Source organism: Dryobates pubescens, chromosome 22 (assembly GCF_014839835.1).
Source record: "Dryobates pubescens isolate bDryPub1 chromosome 22, bDryPub1.pri, whole genome shotgun sequence".
In the NCBI taxonomy this organism is placed as follows: Eukaryota; Metazoa; Chordata; class Aves; order Piciformes; family Picidae; genus Dryobates; species Dryobates pubescens.
In genome coordinates this window covers 5568557-5595989 of record NC_071633.1, presented here as the reverse complement: position 1 = coordinate 5595989, position 27433 = coordinate 5568557, and the positions used below count along the sequence as shown (strand labels likewise).

General features: G+C 41.7%; 1 protein-coding gene across 1 annotated transcript in view; it reads right to left on the bottom strand.

Annotated features, from left to right (window-relative positions):
* LUZP2 (leucine zipper protein 2) overlaps nucleotides 1–27433 on the bottom strand; it is a 159684-nt gene that overhangs the window by 13634 nt on the left and 118617 nt on the right. The window contains exons 8-10 of the mRNA XM_054171665.1: nucleotides 26725–26799; nucleotides 20751–20915; nucleotides 3556–3642 (exon numbers count right to left, since the gene is read on the bottom strand). Coding sequence (XP_054027640.1) covers nucleotides 3556–3642; nucleotides 20751–20915; nucleotides 26725–26799 — 327 coding nt within the window. The remainder of the gene's footprint in view (nucleotides 1–3555; nucleotides 3643–20750; nucleotides 20916–26724; nucleotides 26800–27433) is intronic.

Genomic DNA, 27433 nt, shown 5'->3' with positions numbered 1-27433 from the left:
AGCCCTCAACTCAGCAAAGACATGGACCTGATGGAAGAGGTTCATGAAAATGAACAGGAGATTGAAACACCTTTGCTACAAGGACAGGCTGAAGGAGCTGGAGTTGTTCAGCCTGGAAAAGAGAAAGTTCCAAGGAGACTTTCCAGTACCTGAAAGGGGCCTACAAGAAGGTGGCAGAGGGACTGTCTGCAAAGGTCTGCAGTGATAGGACAAGGATCAATGGTTTGAAATTAAAGAGCAGATTTAGATTGGATGTTAGGAACAAGTTCTGCACCATGAGGCTGGTGGAACACTGGAGCAGGTTGCCCAGGGAGGTAGTTGAGGCCCTATTCCTATTCAAGGCTGGCCTTGACAAGGCTCTGAGCAACCTCATAGGATGTCCCTGCTGACTGCAGGGGGGGGTTGGACTAGATGACCCTTGGAGGTCCCTTCCAACCTAAATCTTTTTATGATTCTATGATTACAGACCTCCTTTTGCCTTCAGCAGGCACTAAACAGGTATGTGGGATGTTTGTAGAAGTACAGTGGGAGAGAAAGAACTGAGCTAGTTCCAAAGAAGCTAAATCAGGTAAAGGAGAAAAGGATGACATTGTTAGGTCAACTGGCTAACTAGGTATCTTAGTAATCATGACCTCAGTTAACTCCACAGTTTATTCAAGGACATGTTTAATTAATTTTATTCATGAATTTTTTGCAGATTTGTATTTCAAGCTTCTTTCACCCTCATTCTTTAGAAGGAAGACATGGAGCAGAAGGTATGTGAAGTGTGCATGTAAGATTCCAGGAGACACTTTGCACTTCTTCATGTCCTTCTATTTTAGAGCACAACACACTTAGTGGATGCTTAAGCTAAGATGGTGTAACTTCTTATGACTTTCACAGTCCTCATTCAGGGAGCTACTGAATTCACTTTAACAATTTTTTCAGGCTGAAATTTTGTTATAATGAGGATTTCGTTCTCCTCTCATCACTCCCTTGGGAAAGCAATGGGACAGTACAATGTGATCAAAGCTCTGCAGTTGAAGCTGATAGAGAAAAATGAAGCAAAATGCTGTGGTTGCTTAGAAACTTGTAAAAGTTTTGCTCCAATACTCAGTGTCCTTTGTCACTGAATGATTAATGAGCATGCAGTGTTTGTTTACTGCAGGAAATTAAGGCAGTAAATAAAAGCACTATCACTTTTATTTATCAGAGCAGACTCTACAAGGACAAAGAGCCAGAAATCTGAGATGAGAACAGAGAGCAAGAAAATCACTTTATGAATTGTTTGATGCTCTATCACTACCAAATAGATGGGTTCAAATGATATGTTGCACACATAAGAATTGTTTGATATGAAAAAGGGACATTCTGCTATAAAAGCCAACTCCCAACAGTTTTTTTGGGAAGAGAATGCTGCTGGCCACACTGCACCAAGAATAGTGTGGCCAGCAGGAGCAGGGAAGCCATTGTGCCCCTGTTATCAGCACTGGTTAGGCCACACCTTGAGTACTGTGTCCAGTTCTGGGCCCCTCAATTTAAGAAGGACATTGAGACTCTTGAATGTGTCCAGAAAAGGGCAACGAGGCTGGGAAGAGGGCTCAAGCACAAGCCTTATGAGGAGAAGCTGAGAAAGCTGGGGTTGCTTAGCCTGGAGAAGAGGAGGCTCAGGGGAGACCTTATTGCTTTCTACAACTACCTGAAGGGTGGTTGTAGCCAGGTGGGGGTTGGCCTCTTCTCCCAGGCAACCAGAACAAGAAGACACAGTCTCAAGCTGTGCCAGGGGAAGTTTAGGCTGGAGGTGAGGAGAAAGTTCTTTACAGAGAGCATTGTTAGCCATTGGAATGTGCTGCCCAGGGAGGTGGTGGAGTCACCTTTCCTGGAGGTGTTCAAGAGGGGATTGGATGTGACACTTGATGCCATGGTCTAGTAGTCATGAGGTCTGTCATGACAGGTTGGACTTGATGATCTTTAAGGTCTTTTCCAACCTTGTTGATTCTATGATTCTATGAAAGGATGCAGTGAAAAGAGCCCAGCAGAACTCTGGTTCTGCATAGAGACTTTCAAGGAGCCAGTCATAGGAAAAACATCCCTGGACAAGACTAAGAAAAAAATAATATAAATAGGATTCCTTAATAATCATCCTCATCATCTACATCCTGGAGAACAAAACTGTAGCTAAGTTCTTTAGGTTTTTAATCTTTGACAAATTTGGGATGATTTTAACTGATCAAAATGTTGTATTACAGGGTATCCTACCTACACCTGGCTACTGGGGGGATCAGCAGTATCTAACTTCAAAATTTGCCATTCTGGTGTGGCCTGCCTGTATCCCACTTGTAAACAAATCTTCATTTGCATTCATTGCAATGTAAACTACACTCATTATTACAAACATCCATAAGGAAGGAATTGCAGCTGGATTACACATTTGAAACAGAGCGAGGGATGCTTAGCTATGCAAACTGAAAAATAAAAGTTGAGGCTAGCAAACAAAGCAAAGTGGATAACATCTACAGATTTTGACAATTTGTGGGACACTAAATTCTCCAAGATTTGCTTAACGAACTTTTCTTTACATTGCTGTGCTCACTACCAGCAAGCTACTCAGTCACCTCCACAGGAGCATGTTCTATCTAGAGAAGGTTATGTGTTCAATGCTTTACTCAAGAACTGTTGTGACAGGCTTTTTCCTGCTGTCTCATGTATTTCTCCTACCATGGCTCTGTATAGGATTATTGAGCACACAGTACATTCACTCAATGTATTTTGCCCCTCTTTTCCTATTTATTCCAGTTTTATTTATGTTGTGGTAATTGCAGCTAGAATACATGCACTTGGGATTTCTATTAACAGTTCCCACCGTGCTGTTTGAATCAGTTTTGCCTCGGTAAAAGCAGCAGATTGAGCTTTCTGTCAGACATGTCATAAGAAAAATACAGCTTACAACGTTCCTAGGCTGGCAGTGGACAAAATTACGTACGTAGCTGTCACCTCTTACATCTCCCCAAAGCTTTAGTGTTATCAAATGAAGCATCTGTGACAGCTCTGCCTGATTAATAGTGGAAACAATATGTAAACAAGGTTCAGCATCTCACTGTAATGCAACAACTCTTAACTAGGAACAGTTCTGAAATGGTTAAACTGAGCACATCTTTCCCACTGCTGCTCTTCCTGCAACAACTCTACAAATTCTGTTAAGGAGCCTTTAAAAGAAAGCCAAAGAGTATACCTGTACACATTGACAATAAATGATCTCAAAGGTCTTTTCCAGACCTTCCAGGTCAATTCAATTCAATCCTATCCTATCCTATCCTATCCTATCCTATCCTATCCTATCCTATCCTATCCTATCCTATCCTATCCTATCCTATCCTATCCTATCCTATTCCATTCTAAAGAGCATTCCAACCTAAACCATTCTGTGATTTGCTCCTCAGCATTGTAATATAGAATATAGCCAGGCTGTAAAATGTATGTACCAGCTTGACTAGGAAAAGTCAGTCACATTAATAGTTTCTAAAGGCATTAATATTTCCATCTAGGTGAGATTCATTCTAGGTGAGCTAAGCTTACATCTTGAGAATCACACTCCTGGATGCTCTGATTTTCTTCCTTTCTTGAGGCCAGGTGAAGATTCTCTTTCTCTGCTGAGGCATTTCGCTGGACATTGAGAACAACAACAACAAAAAGAAATCAAATAAAGAGTTAAAAGAGATACATTTCAAATAAGCCACATTTGAAAAATCAGGAAAACAACAACAACAAAGCCCCCACAAAAAATACAAGAGTTCAGATACTGTAAATTGCCAGCTACTTTATATTCTGCATTTCCAGCAAGTTTCATAGAGGGTAAGAGTTAATGTACATTCTCATTAAAGCAGAGCATTGCAAAGGATTACTTCCATAGAAGTAATCGAGGCTATATCTGAAAACTGACCAAGCCAATGTGATTTGGTGGTGGATTTTCTTTGTTACTAAGCAAGATTGGAATGAAACACAAGTTATATTACATTTTCTTTTGTGCAAATATTTGGATGGAAGGGGGAGGAAAGGGGGGGGGAAGGTGTTTTTAGAACTCCTATTCTTCTCAATCTTGTGGATTCTGGGAGAGCTTTAGGCCCTGAGTTGAAGTTATTTATAAACTGCTTTAGCTCACTTCAGCTTTCTGCGGCATCTGCCCTCTGGGACCTCACATCCTTGCGAGCTGGCAAAGCGTGTTCTGTTTTGTGCCTTTCACTCACCTCCTTACATTCCAGATGGACTGCTAGATGGGGCAGCGACTACACAACCCAAGCTGACACTGATCTGCACATCCTGAGTTATAGTTTAAAACACCACCACACCTAACAGGACAGAGACCAAGAAGCTGTCCTGCCAGGGCCTGGCTGGGTCCTTTAGATTTGAGTTCTGGCCTTATGGCCAGAACGCCACAGTTCCTTCTTCCATCTTCTGTAGGTACTCTTAATGTATAACATTTTGAGACTGATTTCTTACATGAACAAAAAAAAAAAGGGGGGGGGGGGGGTGAAATGGAATTAAAAAAATTGTGAAAGCTCCTCTGTGTGCTGCTGCTGCTGTGGGAGATTTTGAGGGAGGTTTTGTGAACAAAATCCTTTCTTATTAAAAATAATCCCTTCTAATAAAAGATGAATATGCTACTGTTTGTCTGAATAAAGCATATTTACTAGACTGACAGCTTACTAATAAAAATACCATCAAATGTTCCAGAGTGAAACGATTTGGAAACTGGTGCTGAACTCCTTCCCAATTTGCTTACAGTTTTCTGAACCCTCCTCAAAGCTACAGGATTTTTAACATGTGAATATTTTTTTTTTTCAGGGATCATCAACCCTTTTATCTTTTTTTCTTTAAAATAGCTTAGAAATTACCACATATTTCTGGTGAGCCCTTGCAAGCTTGACTAAACACCAGGCTTTGCATTTCAGAAGGTAGAAATAGGCAAAAAAATGTTTGCAGTGTATTTATCTGTTTCCAGACAGAGCTAGACTCCATCAGGGTGCACTTTGCTTGCAGCAAAACTTGCAGAATGCTTCTGACAGAGGATCAAACCAAACTCATTATTTCTTTGAGTTCTCTCCCAAAGTCTGCACTGGGATGAATCATGGAGCCCAATTCTTCATGCCTTTGAAATTTCCTTCAGTCATGCTTTATACATAGTTTATTTTCTAACATCAAACAAATTTTCTTCTCAAAGCATGCATTGTTATTATTATAATATCCTCATCTTAACTGCAAAATGAAACTGCAAAGCTTTCATAAGATGCTTTGACTTTGATGGGCAGTTCAATTCTTTCCTATATTACAGGCAGTCTTAACAGATCTTTCTTCTTCCCACATGGCTTTTGGCATGAGTGCACAACTGTCTCTAGTCAGTGTTTGTTCACACGAGATGCCAGAGTGCTACTGACAGAACTGCTTGCCAGGTGACCTGCCAACATAAACATGGGTTTCATCAACACATTTTTGTCCTGTTACTTAGACTCTCACAGGTTATTCTTTTCTACACTAAGGTCTTCTACTAGTGACATTCAATTTCCACATTACCAAAAAAAATGTGTATTTAAGGATGCTCATGCTGATCTAACAAGAAGATTGCACAGCATTTTGAATGGAAGCAAAGTGAGTGATTTCTGGCAGAGTGTAAGTTCCTGATAGCGAAGGGCCAAAACCCCAACTCTATGTGACCCATGGACCCATGATATTTTTTCTTTCATAATGGGCAATGTTGTGATATTCATATCTTGCTTCGATAAACTTTAAATGCAGAAGTCACTGGATTTTGCCCAGGAACATATTTTTCACTATTGAAGGCTTCACTGGCCTGATCTACAATCAAATGCTACCTGCAGGGAAGGCTGTCTCTGGTGTGCCTGTTGTGCCTGGCTGCACTTCTTGACATTTGTCTGGCACGCTGAGTGAGGCCAATCTCAGAGACCTCCCCGGTCTGGGGGCATGCTTCCATTCCCCAGCCTCCACAGCGGGTACTAACAGATGGTCTGCAAAGGGCTACAGATAGGAAACAACCAAGGCATGTGTCATCCCCATTTCTCAGCTCACCCAAACAGTTTGTATTCTTCTGGGAGATGTTTTATTCCTTTGGGATGGAAATAGATTAGGATAGGATAGGATAGGATAGGATAGGATAGGATAGGATAGGATAGGATAGGATAGGATAGGATAGGATAGGATAGGATAGGATAGGATAGGATAGACCAGGTTGGAAGAGACCTTCAAGATCATCGTGTCCAACCTATCAGCCAATCCAACCCACCTAATCAACTAAACCATGGCACCAAGCACCCTATCAGCTTATTGTACTGTCTGGGAAACCCCCAAATGCTCAAGGATTTGTAGCACTTACTGTGAAAAACTACAGCAGTTTTGTATGTGGCAGGTGGATGAAGCTGTCAGAGCATTTCTGGGCAAGGTGTATAGTGCAAGAGCCAGAATTATCTCCTTCCCAGAGTCAGTTCTGTCTGACAGCTCCTGGAAGCCAGGGACTTTGTCTGTGTATCACACACATGGGCTAACTGCCACATAATGCCTTGAATATTTATCAGACATGAACAAAGTGTCAATCCTCTCACTTTCTCCTTCCCTATTCCTTTTTGAGCAGCATCATTTGCATTACAGAAGTTTACAGCAGCATTTTGGATGGTGTGATAGACTCTTGGACACCCTGCTAGCCCTGCTTTGCAGTCCTCCTGCAGCTTCTTTTAGGCTCTCTCTCAGGTACTGGAAGGCTGCTTTTAGATCACCTTGAAGCAGTCTCCTTCTCCAGGCTGAACAGCCCCAGCTCCTCAGCCTGTCCTTGAGCAGAGGTGTTCCAGCCCCCTGGTCATTTTTGTGCCCCTTCTTTGGACCCACTGCATCAGGTCCATATCCTTCCCATGTTGAGGTCTCCAGAGCCAGACACAGTGCTTCAGGTGAGGTCTCACCAGAGAAAAGTGACAGAATCACATCTCTTGATCTGCTGCCCGTGCTTCTTTTGATGCAGACCAGGATGCCATTGGCCTTCTGGGCCAATGTATATAAGCATATATTTGTGTTTACAGAACAGGTAACCAACTTTTCTGTGTTGCACAGTTGATATCATTTAATGATAATTGGGAAAGACATAGCTAAGGTTTTATGTCTATTTAATGCCCATAGTTATGTTTATATAGGGTAATTCTTCTCAAAGGACTACCAATCCTGCGGTGTATCAGATCTTTACACTTCCACATGTTATTTCTTAAGCAAACAGAATGGTGCTTATTTGGATGGATACAGGTCCCTGTCAGGGGAAGCAAGGGAAATCCATCCCTGCCCTGTCCTCCTCTTCCATTGCCCTTGCATAATAAGTATGTGGCCCTGCAGGCTAAGGGCAATGTGGATAAGAGGGCTGAGGAGCAGCCATCTGGGGAGATAGCTAAAGCCAAGCAGTCTCCACCAACTATAACAACCAGCTCCACAAAGAAAAAGAGAAGGGTTATAGTTGTTGGGGACTCTCTCCTGAGGGGTACTGAGGGACCCATATGTAGTCCTAACCCATCTCATAGGGAAGTTCTGTGATTATTTACCTATTTTCTTCTTTTTCACTCTATTCTGTATTCAAATATCTTTAAGGTAAAACTCAGCTGCTTACCACAAGAGAAGTTTTGCAAAGAGCTAGAACAACCTCACTCCCATCAGAAGTGAAAATTGTTACCATGGATAATCAAAGATCACATCTGCTTTTCCCCACACACATACTTCACATGCACTTGTGCTGGATTTAATGGAATTTCTTTGAGATGAACATTCACAATAACCTCAAGTGGCTGAACATCTATCAGAGAGAAAGGACTTCCACATGTTATTTCTTAAGCAAACAGAATGGTGCTTATTTACTTATTGTCTTCTTTTTCACTCTATTCTATGATTCTGTATTCAAATACCTTTAAGGTAAAACCCAGCTGCTTACCACAAACGAAGTTTTGCAAAGAGCTAGAACAACCTCACTCCCATCAGAAGTGAAAATTGTTACCATGGATAATCAAAGATCACATCTGCTTCCCCCCCCCCCCCCCCCCCCCCCCCCTTCACATGCACTTGTGCTGGATTTAATGGAATTTCTTTGAGATGAACATTCACAATAACCTCAAGTGGCTGAACATCCATCAGAGAGAAAGGACATGTTCTTTCAAATAGATCATTTGGGATGATAGATGACATATTTAGCTGTTAATTTCCTGAATCATGCTTTTCATAACAGTACTGCAAGTGCAGAAGCTGCCCCTCACACATGCAGCCACACCCAGCAGTATATTTTGTTGGACATCACATGTACATTATTGCTTTAAATTTTTTAAGTGGGTCCTTCCTCTCTTGAAAAAACACACATTACTCTAAGAAAAATAAATATATAATTCCAAAGTCTCAGTTGTCAATATCTTCAAACATTCCCATTAGAGCTATGTTAGACCTAATAAAAACCCAGCAAAATTTTGGCTTGGGTATATCATTTGCAGATGACACCAAGCTGGGAGCAGATGTTGATCTGTTAGGGGATGGAAGGGCTCTGCAGATGGACCTTGACTGACTGGACAGATGGGCAGAGTCAAACAACATGGCATTCAACAAATCCAAGTGCCAGGTGAGGCACTTTGGCCACAACAACCCCATGTAGTGCTACAGGCTGGGGACAGAATGGTTGGAGAGTTGCCGAACAGAAAGGGACCTGGGGGTGCTGATTGACAGCGACCTAACCATGAGCCAGCAGTGTGCCCAAGTGGCGAAGATGGCCAATGGCATCCTGGCCTGCATCAAGAATAGTGTGGCCAGCAGGAGCAGGGAAGTCATTGTGCCCCTGTACTCAGCACTGGTTAGGCCACACCTTGAGTCCTGTATCCAGTTTAAGAAGGACATTGAGACACTTGAACGTGTCCAGAGAAGGGCAACAAAGCTGGGGAGGGGTTTGGAGCACAAGCCCTATGAGGAGAGGCTAAGGGAGCTGGGATTGTTTAGCCTGGAGAAGAGGAGGCTCAGGGGAGACCTTCTTGCTGTCTACAACTACCTGAAGGGTGGTTGTAGCCAGGAGGGGGTTGATCTCTTCTCCCAGGCAATCAGCACCAGAACAAGAGAACACAATCTCAAGCTGTGCCAAGAGAAGTTTAGGCTTGAGGTGAGGAGAAAGTTCTTCACTGAGAGAGTCATTCACTATTGGAATGTGCTGCCCAGGGAGGTGGTGGAGTCACCATCCCCGAAGGTGTTCAAGAGGGCATTGGACATGGCACTTGATGCCATGGTTTAGTCATGAGGTCTGTGGTGACAAGTTGGACTTGATGATCTTTGAGGTCTCTTCCAACCTTGGTGATTCTGTGATTCTGTAAATGTGTAAGTCTGAAATGTATTAACAATTTACTGTGGAGGATTTTCATGCATGTTCTGTGTACAGGGCAAATCTACTGTCTATACTTTTGGGTGATGAGAACTTGTGCAGTTACAAGAAAGATTCATGCTAAAAAAGACGGTTGTTATTTTCTGCAGATAACAGAACTGAGTCCTGCAACTAAATACACAGAGAAGCCTTCTGCAATGTAAGGAAAGCTACTGAAATGTGAGGCCAGATGGCATTTTGACATTAGTTGAAATGGCACTGCATCATAACACCACCACCAAACCCATCTCTTCAGCTTTGAGGATCACTGAACACTAACATTTTCCAAATGAGTTCCAATTACAAAAGCACCTGGGCCCGGTAATTTTATGTTAATTCAATGAAGAATGCAACAGCTTTAGCACCATGAGACTACATAATTTCTCATTCATTACCTGTAGCAATGTAACCTATTGTTTATCTGCTCTATTTTAGCAGAGGACATAATTGCAAAGTGAATTTAAAGCACACTTGGTTTACATTCTGCCAAACTCAAACAGGTCTTCTATTGTTAAAAATATCCAAACTTGCTATCCATACAGCAAACTTAACTACAGGATGTTAACATAAATACTAGGCTACACTTTGTGTATTTATAAGACTCTAAAGTCAGAGAATAGTTCAGATTGGAAGGGACCATAAAGATCACCTAGTTCTAACCCTCTTGCCACAGGCAGGGATACCTTCCACTGGAACAGCGTGCTTAAAGCCCTGTCCAGCCTGGTCGTGAACACTTCCAAGGAGGGGACATCCACAACTTTTCTAGGCAAGCCTGTTCCAGTGCTTCACTACTATTATGGAGAAGAACTTCTTCCTTACATCTAATATAAATCTACCTTCTTTGAGTTTCAAGTCACTACCCCCTCATCCTGTCACTATATGTCCTTGTAAAAACTCCCTCTCTAACTTTCTTCGGGCCCCCTGTAGGTAATGGAAGGCTGCTATGAGTCCATGGAAATGGAAATTGCACCTTGTCAGTAAAAAGCAATATGAGATTTTGGTATTACTGCCAGCAAGTGACACTTTATTCCAGAAGAGAAGCCAGCAGAATTGCTGAAATGCTTTTCTTTTTGTGATTACCTGTTGGGGTTTTGTTTGTAACCAGGTAGGTGTTCTGTCTCACTTTAATTGTATGGCTGATATGCAAAGAGGAGAAAAGTACCTTTTGAAAAACATTACCCACTATATGAGTGTATATCAATACATGAAGGTTTGTGCCTTAAAGAACAAAAACTGAATTACACTTCATATAATCCAGTTAGGTAATTGAAGCAGTGCTATTAGATCTCTTCTGCTCCATCTGTTTGCACAGCTCTTGTTAATCCTGCCTTTTATAGGTAAGAGAAATGCTCTATGGCTATACAATTTCCCTTCTTTCAAGTCAGTTGGGCTAATGATATAAACATTTTGTGAAGGCTAGTGCTGCCTCTAATCATGTAGAGTGTGAGCTGTAAATATGTCTACAACTACCTGAAGGGAGGTTGTAGCCAGGTGGGGGTTGGTCTCTTCTCCCAGGCAACCAGCACCAGAACAAGAGGACACAGTCTCAAGCTGCTCCAGGGGAGCTTTAGGCTAGATGTTAGGAAGAAGTTCTTCATAGAAAGAGAGATTGGCCATTGGAGTGGGCTGCCCAGGGAGGTGGTGGAGTCACCATCACTGGAAGTGTTTAGGAAGAGACTGGGTGGGGTGCTTGGTGCCATAGTTTAATTGATTAGGTGGTGTTGGATGATAGGTTGGACTTGATGATCTCAAAGGTCTCTTCCAACCTGGTCTGGTCTGGTCTATTCTATTCTATTCTATTCTATATTATGTATTTTGAGGACAGCTGACTGCCATGGGAAAGCTGTTGCTAACATGTTAGGGGTTTGGTCCTGCAAAACCCTGGCCACCACCACAGCAGTGTCAGTGGGAGCTGAGCATGCTCAGTGTCTTACAAAACAGAGTGGAATTCCTGTAGGACATCCCTTACCTCTATTTTTTTTTAACCCCCCCATGGAGCCTTTTCCTGTGACCTCTCTGTTTGGGATTTCCATTAGACTAATTTCCAATCCTGTCACAGAGTTGAAAGAAAATGTTTATGTAGTACTACAGGATTGCAGTCCTGAGTTCAGATCTTGTAGCACCACACTTGGGTCACAGGGTTACCATAAAGTTCTACTGCAGACATTTTTATAATTCATCTGATAGTGTGTTGTTAAGGTCCACAGACAGCTTTGCATAAATATCTCAAGAGAAGTAGACTCTAAAAACACTTACTTATACCATATAGGCCTGCATATTTTGCTGGATATATTTAAAAGCATAAAAACATCAGTGCTAAACTACTTTCAAGGTACTTTATTGCACCCAATGCACCTAAACCTATATTATATAGATAAAAGGGAAAGTAGAACAACCTCTAAAGCGGCCAGGCAAGGAATTACATTTATTATTGAAGGCTCTGTGAGGCTGGCCTAGAAATACAACTGGATTTGCCATGCAGAGCATCAAGACTTTCTTGAATTATTGTGCTGTTCAAGGACTTGGTAATAGGCTTTGGGCATCATTAATCATTTGTATTTCAATTACAAACTTTTAATGTGTTACTTCTCTAAGTCAAGCAAAAGAATTGGGGGCAATTTGAGAAATAACTGGGTTTGGACATAGTGAAAGCTAGATCTGCTTTTCAGGCTGCAAGAGTTGGGGCTGTTCAGCCAGGAAAAAAGGTGGCTCTGGGGAGAACTTATAGTAGCCTTTCAGTACCTGAAGGGGGCCTAGAAGAAAGCAGGGAAGGGATGTTTCACAGGGGCTTGGAGTGGTAGGATGAGAGGAAATGGACTGAAGCTTGAGGAGGGCAAGATTTAGACTGTAGATTAGGAAGAAAGAAATATAATTCTCTATTTTGATAATGTGCTTGCATGCCATTAAAACAGCAGATAGAGTTATTCATGCTAGCTTCTCTCCATCTTCCTGCTTTTAATTCTCGCTTTTCACAGCATAAATTGCGACCTGTTTGGAACAATGAAGAAGTGTGGACCTGATGACAAACAGCATGCTCAAAATAGCTCTCCTACTGTGTTTTGCAGTAGTCAGTGCCCCTTATTTCACAGATGACAAAGCACAAGTACTATATAGTGAACTGCAGGATCGCTTAATCAGTGGAAATAATAGGAAAGAACTTTGTTTCATTCAGTTGCCCAGGCTGCATTTTTCATGGTTTACCCCACTCAGGGACAATAAGTGAAATATCAGTCAACTGAAATTAAGAATATTGTGGCAAATTACAGCAATAATTCCATCTCCCAACAAATACAGGCATTCTTTTAGGTCCTAAACAGGTGAGGTGAGTGGATACATTTTAGGCTGAGCTATCACATGCACTTAAAACATAAGATCTGAACAGGTCTAAATCAGGATGGCAAGTACCTAAAGGGTGGAGATCATGAGGATGGGGCTGGGATCTTTTCAGGGGTGCCCAGCCACGGTACACAGGGCAAAGGGCACAAACAAGAACGCAGGAGGTTTGTCTTGAAATTAAGGACAAATGTATTTGCTTTGAAGGTGCTGGCACACTAGACCAGGCTGCCCAGAGAGGTTGTAGAGTCTCCTCATCTGGAGACTTTCAAAACTCACCTGGGATGAGGAGATGGGCAACCTGCTCTAGCTGAGGTAGGAAGGTTGGATTAGATCATCTCCAGGGGGACCTTCCAAACCCCACCAAAAACTACATGAAAAAGTTAAAAAATTAAAAATATCCAAGTGCAGAGCAAAGGTACATCATTTGTACCAGTACTATACTGCAGAGCCTGGTGGGGCTAGGCTTGGGGGTTTTATTATGTGCTGTCTACCACCTCAGTATTGAGACATTTCTCTCGAGCTCCTAACGTGCTGAGGAAAAAAAGCAACCACCAAAACTTCTTCACTAAATAATAGATACAGTTTTAATTTCTGTGAGATGGATCTGGAGATAAGCAGAGCTTATTAATGTCTTCCTAATAGAGATTTAGGCTTTTGTGCTGACATTGGAGATCTCAGATCAGCGTGTGTGATAGAATAAATGGAATATTCTGTAATATCTGGGCCCAATTTTAGCATCTGAGGATGAAGGGTCACTTTGACCAAGCTTAATTGTTCTTGGCACTTATGTAACCAATTTACTACCTTTCAACAGAGTGTTTATGCAGTAACTCTTTTGTTTCTTGGTAAAACACATCAAACAGAAACTAGCTGATGTGCTTCTCCTATTTTTGGCTCTACAATCACATTGAAACTGTTTTATTCAACTCTACTGAGGCAAATCTAATCTTAAAAACATGAATTGAAATGCTGTTTTTTTCGCTTGTTTCTCCCACTTGACTTGCAGTGTGAGTTACACATTAACCTTTTCTTTCTGTCTTTGCAGTTCCCTAGTCCAGTGTTTGGCCACATCACAACAGAAACACAAAGGAAGATGCACCATGGAATCAACAAATCGAGTATATATTTCTCAGGTGTGTCTCATAATTTGGAGATAAAGCTGTGCTAAACAAACTCCATGATGAGTTTGAACTATGGTATTACCTTCCCAACTGGAAATTGAGAGGAAGGCAGTTTGTCCCCTTCCAGGTTAACATTTGCACAATGGATGGATTATGAGGGAGAGTGCCGTGGAATGGTTTTACTGATTCTGCTGCCACGTAAGTCAGCTGAATGTGAGTGCTGATGAGGCTGAAGGTCCTAAAAAGTTGAACTGTTACACAGAATCACAGAATAGAATAGAAATAGAACTAACCAGGTTGGAAAAGACCTTTGAGATCATCAAGTCCAACCTATCATCCAACACTATCTAATCAATTAAACCATGGCATCAAGCACCCCATCAAGTCTCTTCCTAAACACCTCCAGTATTGGTGACTCCACCACCTCCCTGGACAGCTCATTCCAATGGGCAGTCACTCTTTCTATGAAGAGCTTCTTCCTAACATCTAGCCTAAACCTCCCCTGGCATAGCTTGAGACTGTGTCCTCTTGTTCTGGTGCTGAATGTTAGGTGTTGGAAGGGACCTCAAAAGAGCATATTAAGAGTGAGACTTTGGAGCATTTTTCATACACAGCAAACTGACCTGCAGTTAACAGCCACCAAAATGCAGTAATAAATGGTTACCAATTACTTCTCCAGCCCATTAGCCCATTGTTAATTTGAGAGTTGAACCCTGGGCCAGTCCAGCTACTTAGACTCTGTAGCAAAAAGGACTGAGGTCAAATAGCTAACAAAATGACAACGATTATAACGATCATGTCACTAAAACTTCAAAGGGGAATGATACTGGTTTTAAGTTATGGACTAATAAGAGATGCTAGGTGTTTGATTTTTTCCCCCACTTTCCCTTGATTGTACTTAGCTGAAAAAAAAAAAAAAAAAAAAACACTAAAACTAATTTACTATCAAGATAATGTGCTAATAATGAAGACTTCTTTAAAGTAAGTAATAAAAGCACAGGGCTTCAGCTTTCAATATAATGATCTCTGCTGTTAAATGTTTTTCCAGCATGTAATAAAATTTTATTAAAAATTAGTCACTGAAGAGAAAGGGCTGTTAAAAACTTTCCCTGGAAGCTGTCGGAGGCAATAACAAAAACACGCTCAATCTGAAGCAAGTCCTGGAAAGAAGAGCTATGAGGAAGAGCTGCCACACTCTTCTGAGGCATCATTAAAAACAATGCAAGACTCTGGTCAGCATCTTAGTTAAACAAAGTGAGAATAAATGCCTGTCAGGCCAAAAACAGCTATAAAAAGAAGAGGAGAGAAACTTAGATGAAGGAACATGCCACGCCATTCATTCTTCTGCAATTAAATTACCTTTTATCTCCTTAAAAATAGATTTCTTACTGCATTTGCCTTGCAGATACTCATAGCACCTGAGATTTTCATGGTAAATACCATAGAAAGAGATCTACTGTTCCTAACTGTTTGCAATTCAATCCTAACATTTTTCAATGCTATTTTATTCTCATACTGTTTGTGTCTTAGGAAAGGGTTATACGGCTGCATGCCACTAGAGTGCATTAATAAATGTGGCTGAGTTTGCATTTAGTAATTGCCTTTTTTAATTATGGTTATTCAGTCCTGGTGCTGAATGCAGTGATCTACAGGTCACCGAAACTGCAGGTCTCGGGGACATCTCATTAACTCTGGTGGAAGCAAAGTGTAGAATCACAGAATCATTTCAGCTGGAAAAGACCTCTAAGACCATCAAGTCAAACCATCGACATAACACCACCATGGTCATTGAACCATGTCCCAAAGTGCTATGTCTACATGTTTTTTTAACACTTGGGTTTGATCCAGGCCAGGAAGGCATTGACGTTCTGGGCCTCCTGGGCATACTTCTGGCTCTTGTTCAGCCAGCTGTCCACCAACACCCATGATCCTTTTCCACCAGGCTGCTTTCCAGCTGCTCTTCCCCAAGCCTGCTTAGTATCTATGCACTCAGGATAACTGTGAGCTTGAATTTAACCTAAAGACATTGTTTATGTACCAACACAGAAAACTCAGCCTCTGAATTTCTTGTATGACAAATAAAAAATAATTTTCAGACTCAACTTTCCTATTGACCAACTTTCCAGACTTGCACCTCATTTGAACAGTCTCACAAGCTCTCCTTGTTCCTGTTCATACAAGAACACTTTCTTAGATTTAACAAAGATATAAAGTTCCCCAAGTTTACTTTGATGGGGAATGGATGAAGTACTTATTTGCAGATAAAAGAAGGGTGGCCCACAGTACTTTAACTTCTCTGAAGTTTTACACTGATCATTGTATGCTGGAGTCCAAAATACTCACAATAGATCAAAGACAGAGGCAATGGCTCCTTGCAGCACTTTTTACCACAGAAGTGATGCATTTCCTTGGGAGAACTTTAAGTCTTTTTAAAATGAAGTGGTAGTTCCCCTATTAATCTGTCTTATACACTTCTACAGGAGGACAGTTCTCATTCTTATGCAGCCTTTGTTTCCTTCATCAAGACTAGGACACCAGAGCAGCGTTCATACCTTCTCTTTCCACCTCTGCTCTGTACAAGATGGGAGGGGGTGCTATTCTTCACAGTTTGAATTAATGTGTATTTCCACTCCTAAAACAGTGCAGTTCACAAAATACACAAAAACCTCAGGGCATTTCTAATGAGGGAATTTATCTGGGGAATACATGAAACAATGTTTTTGCATTAAGCAAAACCACTATAGAGCAAAGCAGTCACTATTACTCTGATATGTGTCACTGCATTCTCCATCAGTTCTGTATTCAAGCTTGGTGCTGGAAATAGACCTCTTTTTTTGTTGCTGTTTTGCTTCTGTTTCACTTCTGACTGTGGTTTGCCATTAATTTTCCACAGTGCTGCTAAAGCATTTTGGTGTATTTAGAGCACAGGCACCTTTACACTGCACATACTTGAACGATAGCTGTTATTATGAATTTTTACAATGCATATTTTTAACCTATTTATAAAGAGGAATTAAAACAGAGAAAAAAAAAGGCATTCCATCTGCTAACTCCATATAAATTCACAGAGTTGTTTGTCATGCCAAGATAGAGTAAGTGCAGAAGGTGCCTCAAGAGGAAGCTGGTCCCAGAGCTCTGATTCATGCAACCCACACATCCAACAGCAGGCAGCCTAGGAGATGCTATGGTTGCTATCCATTAGCAGTACCCTTTAAGAACCCAGGTGCTTTGGCACTCCTCTGGAGATTAAAAAAGGAAAATGGAGTTTCAGCCTTCCTCCTTTCTATTAGTTTTTCTCTTTCCTCATCACCCCTGTAATGGGAATGGGGAAATGCCACACTGAAAGCCGCATCCAACAGCTCTTAACTAGTTCGGGAACATTTTCCACTGTCAGAACACAGAATGGTTGCTGCTGCAACATTACACAGCAAAAGAAACTCTATAGTAAAAATAATTGCCAACAATTCAGAAAGTTAAAGACCTCATAGTTCAGGATTAATGATCAGCCTTCTGGTTATGCTTGGTTTAGTTGTTAGTGTCATAGAACTTGTATGCACAGAGCCCTAAATCCATTTGTAACGGTCAATGCTTTCAGCAGCAGTATTGGTGTTATGACAGGTACATGACAGGTAAAATGGCTTTGGTCTGAAGTATTAGTGCCAATTCAAGTGGTGCATTCTGTATTTTATGTTCTTGCACACTGCAAATATTAACCCATTTAGGACATGTCACAGACTGATCCTGCTTTTGATCCCTGCCAGGGAATTTTCTCTGCAATTTAAAGGTAAGGATATCCCACTAGCCGCCACTGTGCCAAATTCTTAAGCTATCTAGAACGACAACTTCTTTGCATTGATTCAGGCACTTCTATACTCTGATTTTTTTTAAACCTGATCTATGCTTCTTTACATTCTTTGCATTGTCTGGAAAGACCAAAGCACCTTCACTAGGAAATCAATTTTTAAAAATGAACCTTCCCCAGAAATGTGGCAATTTGCTTTCCTAATTACCCTTTCTACACCATGTTCTCTGTGTTAAATATCATCTCTAACAAGCACTCAGGTGTTAGGTCATCAGTTATGAATAAAAATATGCAACCCACTTATTTTCCCTTCCTGCCCCCCGCTATTTTTCAAGCAGGAAGCATCCAGGTCCCAGGGATGATTGTCCCCAAGTGACAGAGGCATCATGCAATGCTTGATGGACCCTTCCGTGGATTTAAAATACATTGGACATTTTTTAAAGCAATTTTTAGTCTGGATGAGAATATCTTTCAAATAAGATATTAAGCAGAGAAATCATTTCTTCCCTGCAGATGAAACTGCTGCTTTATCAGGCATGACAAGAGGCACAACTGCTGCTCATCCGAGATTCCCATTTTTCACAAACACAACTGTATTTAAACAATCAAACGCATTTATATTCACATAAAAAATACTGCTGCATAAAAATGCATAAGAAAATCTAATTAAAAGAACCCCAAATAAATGGAGAAAACCCTAGTTAGGGTTAGTTGGTCTGAAAGAGGAAGCAAATGGCAAGGAAAAGATACATAAGAATGGATGTCATCGTTACAAAATCCTTCTGTAGTACGGCTCAAGTACAGAGGGTATAATTATGGACTGACTAGGATTCTTTGACAACCTATTTCACAGCAGCAGATTTCAGTGGGTTTATAATCACAGATAATGCACAGATTTATAATAATGAGGTGTCAGTGTGTGGAAGAAGAGGATTGCAGGCCATTATTTTCTCAGACATTTTCATGGCATATGCCAAGTGGGGAGAAATGTGAGCATTGTCTGTTAAAGAGGCAGTATGACTTATTCAAGCACTTTCCCACACAGAGGACTAAATGCTGGTTCTCCAAAGGCTGGAGCACAGAAATACTGCTATACTTTACTAACAGGAACATTAAAGACAAAATCTATATGAATATGATCATGGGGTGGGTGTGGGGGTGAAGGAAAAGTACTCCGTATTTCTGCCAAATATGAATAATGTAATTCCAATTTCTACACTGTATTCCTAGTTCTTTTATTGCACTACAGTAACACTTCTAAAACCAATGAGACCTCAAATGCTTTAAAGACTTGTTGAGCCTTTCCCTTCAGCACATCTCTGCGTTCTTGACAGAGACACAGACACTTCCACCTTGAAGAGAAGGGCAACAAGAACAAGACAGAGAATTCGACAGCCACATTAACTAGGAAAAATGTGCTTTTGAGATCCTGGGGCAAAACTCAGACTGCTTGACCTACAAAAGAAGTCTGGTCTCCTGCAGAATGCAGAACCAGTGATCTTAATCTAAATGAGCACTAGTATCCCCATGTGCTGCCACTAATTTATACAGTGTTTTGTTTGCAGAGGTTGCAATTTGAGGGAATGAAGGTTTCTTCCTGCAAAAGTTATTAAGGAAACAACAGCCTTTATTGTAAGAGTAGGAATGTGGGATCCAGTTTATAATTATATTCTGTTGTCTGAAGTTCTATTTCTGTTTTAATTACACTCAGATATATTGCTTGCTTGCTTGTTTGTTTCAGTCTCCATGCTAATAGTGAAGATCAACAGCTGCCATTTACAAATTGTAAATTGGCTATGAGTTAGCAATTCCTATTTAGTTTTCAGGAGAGAACTTAAGAAGTCACTCTTCTGCATAAAATTCCTTCTTAACTGAAATCACTGAGTTCTAAATCTACTGTATGTGGTGGGTTAAGGCCCATCCTGGAAGCAGGGTGGGGAGGGCTTGTGAGTGCTTTGCCCGCCCTGCAGTGCATTTTCACCCTGGGAAACTGAATCTGTTCCACTCCCCCTCCCTGCCCAACTAGGGTATAAAAGGGAGGACACTGCAGCCATTAGCTCTCCTTTTTGGCTCCTGCCTTTCCTGGACAAGAGCTACTGCAGCTGCCTTCCTGCTCCTCTACCACGTGGTCGGGCCTGATCCCTACTGCCTCTGTGCCTCTTCAGAGAGACTAGTTTTGCACTCTTGGGTTTTTTTTCCCCTCCTCTCATCCATCCTTGTTCCTTGCCCTTGTGAAACTTACCTGCTATTGTTATCTCTCTCTATATATATCTCTATATATCTATATATCTTAAAGAAAACTCTTCCAAGCCAACTCCAAATTATTTCTTGGTGGATTTGCTCCCTCCCTTTCTTTTTTTCCTCTCTGTTGGGAGGGAGGAGTGGGGAGCAGGGGAGGGATTTTCAACCTTGCCCCCATCTGAGCTCTTAACTCCCAGTTAAGGCTCAAACCACTACAACTGTATCACCTGAATTCACAAGCAGCATGCAACCATGGAGAGGAAAATTATCAGCACAGGTGTTAATCACTGTGTATCTTGAGTTCAATAAAATGCTGAGTTGAAACAGTTTTCATCACAATTTTTCCCCCTTTTGCTTTCTCCTTTCCCATATTACACGATTAGAACATCCTTTATGTTTTCTATTATCAATTATACAGAACCTTCCTGGCAAATTTGATTTGGCTGTCCCAGACTATTTTGTATTAGTCTTCTTCACTTAAAAAATAGAACCATGATAAGCAAAACCTGACTTGCTGTTTAGTGTTAGATTACCACAAACTCACTATCAGTGCCTAACAGGTAAGTAATCCTATGAATGAACATCCTGCCTTATTTTAGATGTAAATCCATCTTCCTTGTAGATTTGTTATGTAGGCATGGTCCATTTACCAAGTGATAGACAGGAAAAAAAAGTAGTAGCTTCCCAACTTTACTAAAAGTTTATTGACATCAGAAACAGGCTTAGAATTACCCTCAAAATTCATCCTAATCTTCCAATGAATTTAAAATCCTCCTTAGTTCCAGTTTGATGCTCTTACAGGGCAAACTTTCAAATAGGTTTGAAAAAATGGAGAGAGAAACCTTACCTTGGTGCCTGTCACTGGGAATGGCACTTTGGAGGCTTTTGTAACTGGGGATGTCAGCTTCTCAGCTGGTTTTGAAGGGATTAGATTCTTAGTGGGAGGCTGATTGTGCAGAACGGAAGACAAGCAAAGCTGCACAGTCTCTTTCAGAGCTTTCAGCTGTGACTCCTGGGAAAAATGAGAAACCATCAGCTCTCTAAAATGTGTTATTATGAACAGAATTGCTTGTTTTCTCTCTTTGCCTTAAACCAAACATTTATGAGCAGTTGCTGCTGCTGCTTATTAATGGAAGAAATTAAGGCTATTTGAAGCAGTGTTTTTTCCCATGGTTAGATTATTGTGGGTTGCACACCAAACTGCCCAGAAAGTCATGGCACTCTTCCCTTTCCTCCATGCAGTTTTATCCACATGATTGCAAATAGTTAGCAAATATTATTTTACCTGGAAAGAAACAAACAACAACAACAACAAAAATACAATCTACCAAATACCATACAGTATCCAGGTTTTTACACATAATAGTTACAGAGAAGTAAATGTTTGTGGCTGTTGCAAAGACACAGGCTTAGCATGGAGTCTTGTTTACAATGTTCAGAATCGTTGCTGTTGCTCCACGGGGTATAAAGATTGATTGCAATCCAGCAAAGATGACTTCCCCCGTGGGCATATTATTCTGTTGTAGTGTGCAATAAATAAACCATAGGGTTTTTTTAATCTATTAAGAATATCACTGCCCAGCTCCATTACTGTCCATCAAAACCAAAGTTTTAAATGGTGAAGTGCTTGCGACTTGTGTTAGACTGCTGCTATTTTACCCACAGAAATGCAACTAGGTGTATTAATGAAGGTAGCAGTCTGTCACTGAAATGAGCTGAGACAGTAAGAACAATGAGAAAACTACAGCACTGACAAAATCTCACAGGATGTCAGGGGTTCAAAGAGACCCAAAGAGATCATCAAGTCCAACTTCCCTGCGAGATCAGGACCATAGAATCCAGCACAGGTCACAGGTCACACAGGAACACATCGGGCCTTGAAAGTCTCCACAGAAGGAAATTCCACAACCTCTCTGGGGAGCCTGTTTCAGTGCTCTGTGACCCTTACAGTTAGGAAGTTCCTCCTGGTGTTGAGATGGAACCTCCCGTGCTGCAGCTTACATCCATTGCTCCTTGTCCTATCACAGGGAGCAAGGGAGCAGAGCCTGTCCCCTCCCTCCTGACTCCCAGCCTTCAGATATTTATAAACATTTATTAGATCCCCTCTAAGTCTTCTCTTTTCCAGACAAAAAACCCCAGGTCCCTCAGCCTCTCCTCATAAGGCAGTGCTCCAGTCCCCTAATCATCCTTGTAGCCCTCCACTGGATCTTCTCCAGCAGATCCCTGTCCCTCTCATTTCGAATCTTTGCTCCACCACAGCAAGACAGAATTCAGTGTTAAATATTGAGGTAACTTCTTTAGGCTCATTTCAGGGGGAGTTAGATAGCATTTGACCTTAGTAAAAACTGTAAAAACCTTGCTTTTATTATTTATATTAATAAAGCACCTATAAATACAGGCCACATCAGTACATTTTTAACCTTCAAAGATTTCCTTTTTGGAGTCACTTAAATCAAGATATACCATGGCAAAATGTGATGGAAAATATGTGTGTAAGTAACATTACACACTATGTGTGTGAAATACTACACATACAGTACAAAAACACTTCACAGTTATACAAATCCTAAGCACTAGCATTTGGCATACATCACCTTAGTTTAGTCCATTTTCCACAGGACCTGGTGGAGTGGCCACAAAAATATGAGCAGGGGGCTGGAACACCTCTGCTATGAGGACAAGCTGAGGTGCTGGGGTTGTTCAGCCTGGAGAAGAGGAGGCTCCAGGGAGACCTAATAGCAGCCTGCCAGTACTTGAAGGAGGCTACAAGAAGGCTGCAGAAAGACTGTTTGCAAAGGCCTGAAGTGATAGGATGAGGGACAATGGTTTGAAATGAGAGAAAGGCAGGTTTAGATTGGATGTTAGCAAGAAATTGTTTACCATGAGGGTGACGGAACACTGGAACAGGTTGCCCAGGGAGGGAGTTAAGTCCCGTGCATGAAGATATTTAAAATCAGGCTTGACAGGGCTCTGAGCAACCTGATCTAGTGGAGGACATCCCTGCTCACTGCAGAAGGAGGTTCCCAGACTAGATGACCTTTGGAGGTCCCTTCCAACACAAACCATTTTATGAAGTATTTAATGTTTCACAGCAGATAAACTGAGCTGGAACCAAGGCATGTATCTTACAACAAAGACAGGTACTAAGGTAGGATCAAAGGACAGCTATGAAAAGACTATTAATGCAGAGCACAATAAGGGAAATCAAAGTAATGTGAGATGGAATGGTTTGGTTTGGTTGCAAACAGACAAAACTGAATCTCCTTTAAGATGTGTGCAGTGAGGAAGAATGCTTGATTATCATCAGAGGACAGCACCTCACATGAATTAGTTATTCAAATGTATGAACCTTGGGCCAGGCTGATATGCCTCTGACCTAATGGCAGTGTAAAAGGGGATGGATTACTTCATCCATCTGACTCCAGGATTTTTTAATTTCTAACTGACAACAGAAGATCTTAGCATAGTTCTTTTCATGTAGTGTGTCTTTATCCCTACACTTTCAAGAAGTGACTGCACAAAGAACATAAATCACCAGCTGACAAAGTCAAAATAAGCTCAAACATCAAACTGTTAGAGGTAGCACACTGCCTGATTTTGCTTGAAGGTATGGACTCAGCTTTTACAGCACTATATGAGTCCAGTGCTCCTGGCAAACCACACAGATCTGAAACCACTCTTCCCATCCAGGAATCCCTCTGGCTACTTTCTCATCCCCTCATCTCCCACGCCTGTCATCCAGTAGGCTTGGCTACAGCCAGCCATTTTGCCATTCCAAAGGCAAAACCAGAACAGGTTATTTTGTTTTCATCTTGTGGGTATCAAAATTCCAATTTGACTTTGCTGATAGGAAATGTGCAAATGGGAAGCATGAGAGTACAACTGAAGGGAGCACTATGGGAACCAGGGATGTCAATAACCTTGTGTAGATGTGATTGTGGGGATAACAGGCTGCTTGCTGATCAAAACACTGTCTTCAGATTTCCCAGACCTGTGTGTACTCTTGTCATGTGTCTGGATTCAGTACAGAATAATTTGGGCTGTGATAATGCCAAAGCTGTCAGTCTTCGAAGGATCCATCATGGGAACTGGAGAAGTGTTGTGTAAAACAGACTTCTGAGGGACTCTAAGTCCACTGTCAGCTCAGAAAAATCTGATGCCCTCTCAAAGGAAAAATATAAATTAATGCCTATTTATAGGCCCAGTTTGAGATCTGATCACTCAATTATTCATTACTGATAGAGCTCATTGTTCCAAAAATGCACACTGCTTTACATATCACTTCTGTTCCTTCAGCTGAAAGTATGCATGCCAACTGAGGGCATGGATAAGCCACTTTTAACTCTTCTGTTCGCAGTTCATACAGGAAAGCTTTTAACCATGAGAAAAAGGCACCTGCTGCTTTAACAGTCTTATTAATCTGCAGAGAGAAGCAGCCAAACATGGATATTTCTAGCCTCACAAAACTGGCTTACAATTCGCACTGGCATGAACTTTGTCTTTTCCCATCTTGTGCACTGCACTTTTTACTCGTGATTGCCATTTCCACTGCGCTGTTATAGCATGTAAGCAAAGACACCAACCAAAAAGACTCTCCTGATGGTTCGCAAGAAGATGACACCATGTTTCTGTTAAGCCTACTCAGACTGAAATGAAAATACTGCAATAATTAACAGGAAAGAAACAGAGGGTCAGAGAAGTCAGTTGGGTGTGCTACAAATCCCCTTTTAATTTGCAGACAGAAGCCCTTAATGGTACACTCATTAAAAGTTCCTGATGTCAACTGTTCTTTGCTTTCTCCTTCAGAACTGTCTTCATTACAATGAATAACTGCATTTAGCAAGATATTTAGGGCAAGCATTCCTCTCTTGCTAGTGCCATGGACTAGTGAGAGACCATATCTGTGAGCATTATATGAGCAAAGAAGGACCAGGCTTAATTTGTTTACTTACTATATGGAGCAGTTCACTTCAATATGCTAACCACAAACTCCAGCTCTATCACCAGATGCACACACAAGTTTGAATAATGCTACTGTGAGCACTGCTTGCACAGATGACATTTTGCAGTGTGGATGCAACTCCTCACTCAAGAGGATGATTTCAGCGTTTGCTATATTGCAGAGTAAAGACAAAAGCTTTGAGTGCAAGGGGTATGCTTTTATAAATGTCTAATGGAACCTGAAAATACTAGAAAACCAAACCAAAACAGCAGTCCTTGATAGTGTGCTGAAGTTCCTTTTTTCCTTTCTGGATAACTTCCCTATTGCATGACATTTTCTTCCTAGCTAACCTAGTTTTGGGCCCAATCCTGTTCAATATCTTCATTGATGATCTGGATGAGAGGATTCAGGGCATCATCAGTAGATTTGCAGATGACACCAAGCTGGGGGCAGGAGTTGATCTGTTGGAGGGTAGGAGGGCTCTGCAGAGGGACCTTGACAAGCTGGGCAGATGAGCAGAGTCCAACATGATGGCATTCAACAAGTCCAAGTGCTGAGTGCTGCACTTTGGCCACAACAACCCCATGCAGAGCTACAGGCTGGGGTCTGAGTGGCTGGAGAGCTGCCAAACAGAAAGGGACCTGGGGGTACTGATTGACATCTGGCTGAACATGAGTCAGCAGTGTGCCCTGGTGGCCAACAGGGCCAGTAACCTCCTGGCCTGGATCAGGAATAGTGTGGCCAGCAGGAGCAGGGAAGTCATTGTGCCCCTGTACTCAGCACTGGTTAGGTCACACCTTGAGTCCTGTGTCTAGTTCTGGGCCGCTCAGTTTAGGAAAGATGTTGACTTGCTGGAATGTGTCCAGAGAAGGGCAACAAAGCTGGGGAGGGGTCTGGAGCACAAACCCTGTGAGGAGAGGCTGAGGGAGCTGGGGTTGCTTAGCCTGGAGAAAAGGAGGCTCAGGGCAGACCTTATTGCTCTCTGCAACTACCTGAAGGGAGGTTGTGGACAGGCAGAGGTTGGTCTCTTCTCCCAGGCAACCAGCACCAGAACAAGAGGACACAGTCTCAAGCTGCACTAGGGAAGGTTTAGGCTGGATGTTAGGAAGAAGTTCTTCATAGAAAGAGTGATTGGCCATTGGAATGGGTTGCCTGGGGGAGGGGGGGTTGTGGAGTCACCATCACTGGAGGTGTTTAGGAAGAGACTGGATGGGGCATTTAATGCCATGGTTTAGTTGATGAGATGGTGTTGGTGATGGGTTGGACTCGATGATCTTGAAGGTCTTTTCCAACCTGGTTAATTCTATTATATTCTATGCTATGCTATGCTATGCCATGCCATGCCATTCTATTCCATTCCAAAGGGATGGTCCCCTGTTGCACAGCTGACAGGAACGAATGTGTCCTGCTCTGTCACTATCCTGAGGCTCCCCATAGCTTCCCCCAGATGACTGGGCATCTCTGCCTACAGAAGAGTCAGCTCTGTCACATCATTCCCACCCTAACAAGAGGTTGCCCTATTTCTATACTGTGTCCTCCTTGGAACTCTGACTAAAGCCCAGATAAAAATGGCAGAGGTTACAAGCACATTCCCATTAGTATACTTCTGCACACAAAGAATTGCAGCCTTTGGCTTTCTGGAGGCTGTTGAGATGTTTGTTTCTAATTTGATTGCCCTCCTCTTAAATAACTTTGCAGCTGTACTTAACTCCATGCATCATAATTAGTTCCACTGATTTCAGCAGCATTACTCCCAGGTACGTGCAATTAAGTTATGCATCTAAATCACAGCAAGACTTTCATTTGTTTTTGTCAGATTACAGTGCAACATTCCTAGCTGATAGAGACAAACATGCTTACATTACATTACACTTCTTACTTTGTCAAGGGCTGCCTTTTCCAATTCATCTTTTGCAACTGCTAGCTTTTGCTCCAGATCTGTTAGCTGTTGTGCCTGTGGGAATAAAGAAGAAAAAGCTGATGCAGCCTGCAATGATTTCCACCCCCCCTATAATTTCTCATGCAGTGCCTGGGAGAGAGGAAAGGATATAAATTTTACAACTAAAATATACGAATTGGGTCAGAATTGCTTGCAAAAAGACCAGGGCTCAAGGGATAGTGTTTTTTTTTTCCTGAGAAAAAGTGTATTTTTATGTGGGAACTGGGCTCAAATCTGCTCTATTTATGTGAATGCAAATTCACTCTGATTTTAATGTCTGTAGCAACACTAATCCCATGGTATAAAATATTTAGAATTACACCATAATACTCTTCTGGAAAATTCAAAGGGTTCAAAGACCCTGAGGGTCCTAGTGGATGGAAGGCTGACCATGAGCCAGCAGTGTGCTCTTGCAGCCAAGAAGGCCGATGACGTTCTGGGGTGGATAAGAAAGGTTAAGAGAGGTTCTCCTCCCCCTCTGCACTGGTGAGGTTGCATCTGGAGTATTGTGTCCAGTTCTGGGCCCTTCAGCTCAGGAATGACCTCAAGGAACTGCTTGAAAGAGCCCAGTGTAGAGCTACAAAAATGATTAGGAGAGAGAAACATCTTCCTTATGAGGAGAGACTGAGGGAGCTGAGGGCTCCTTAGC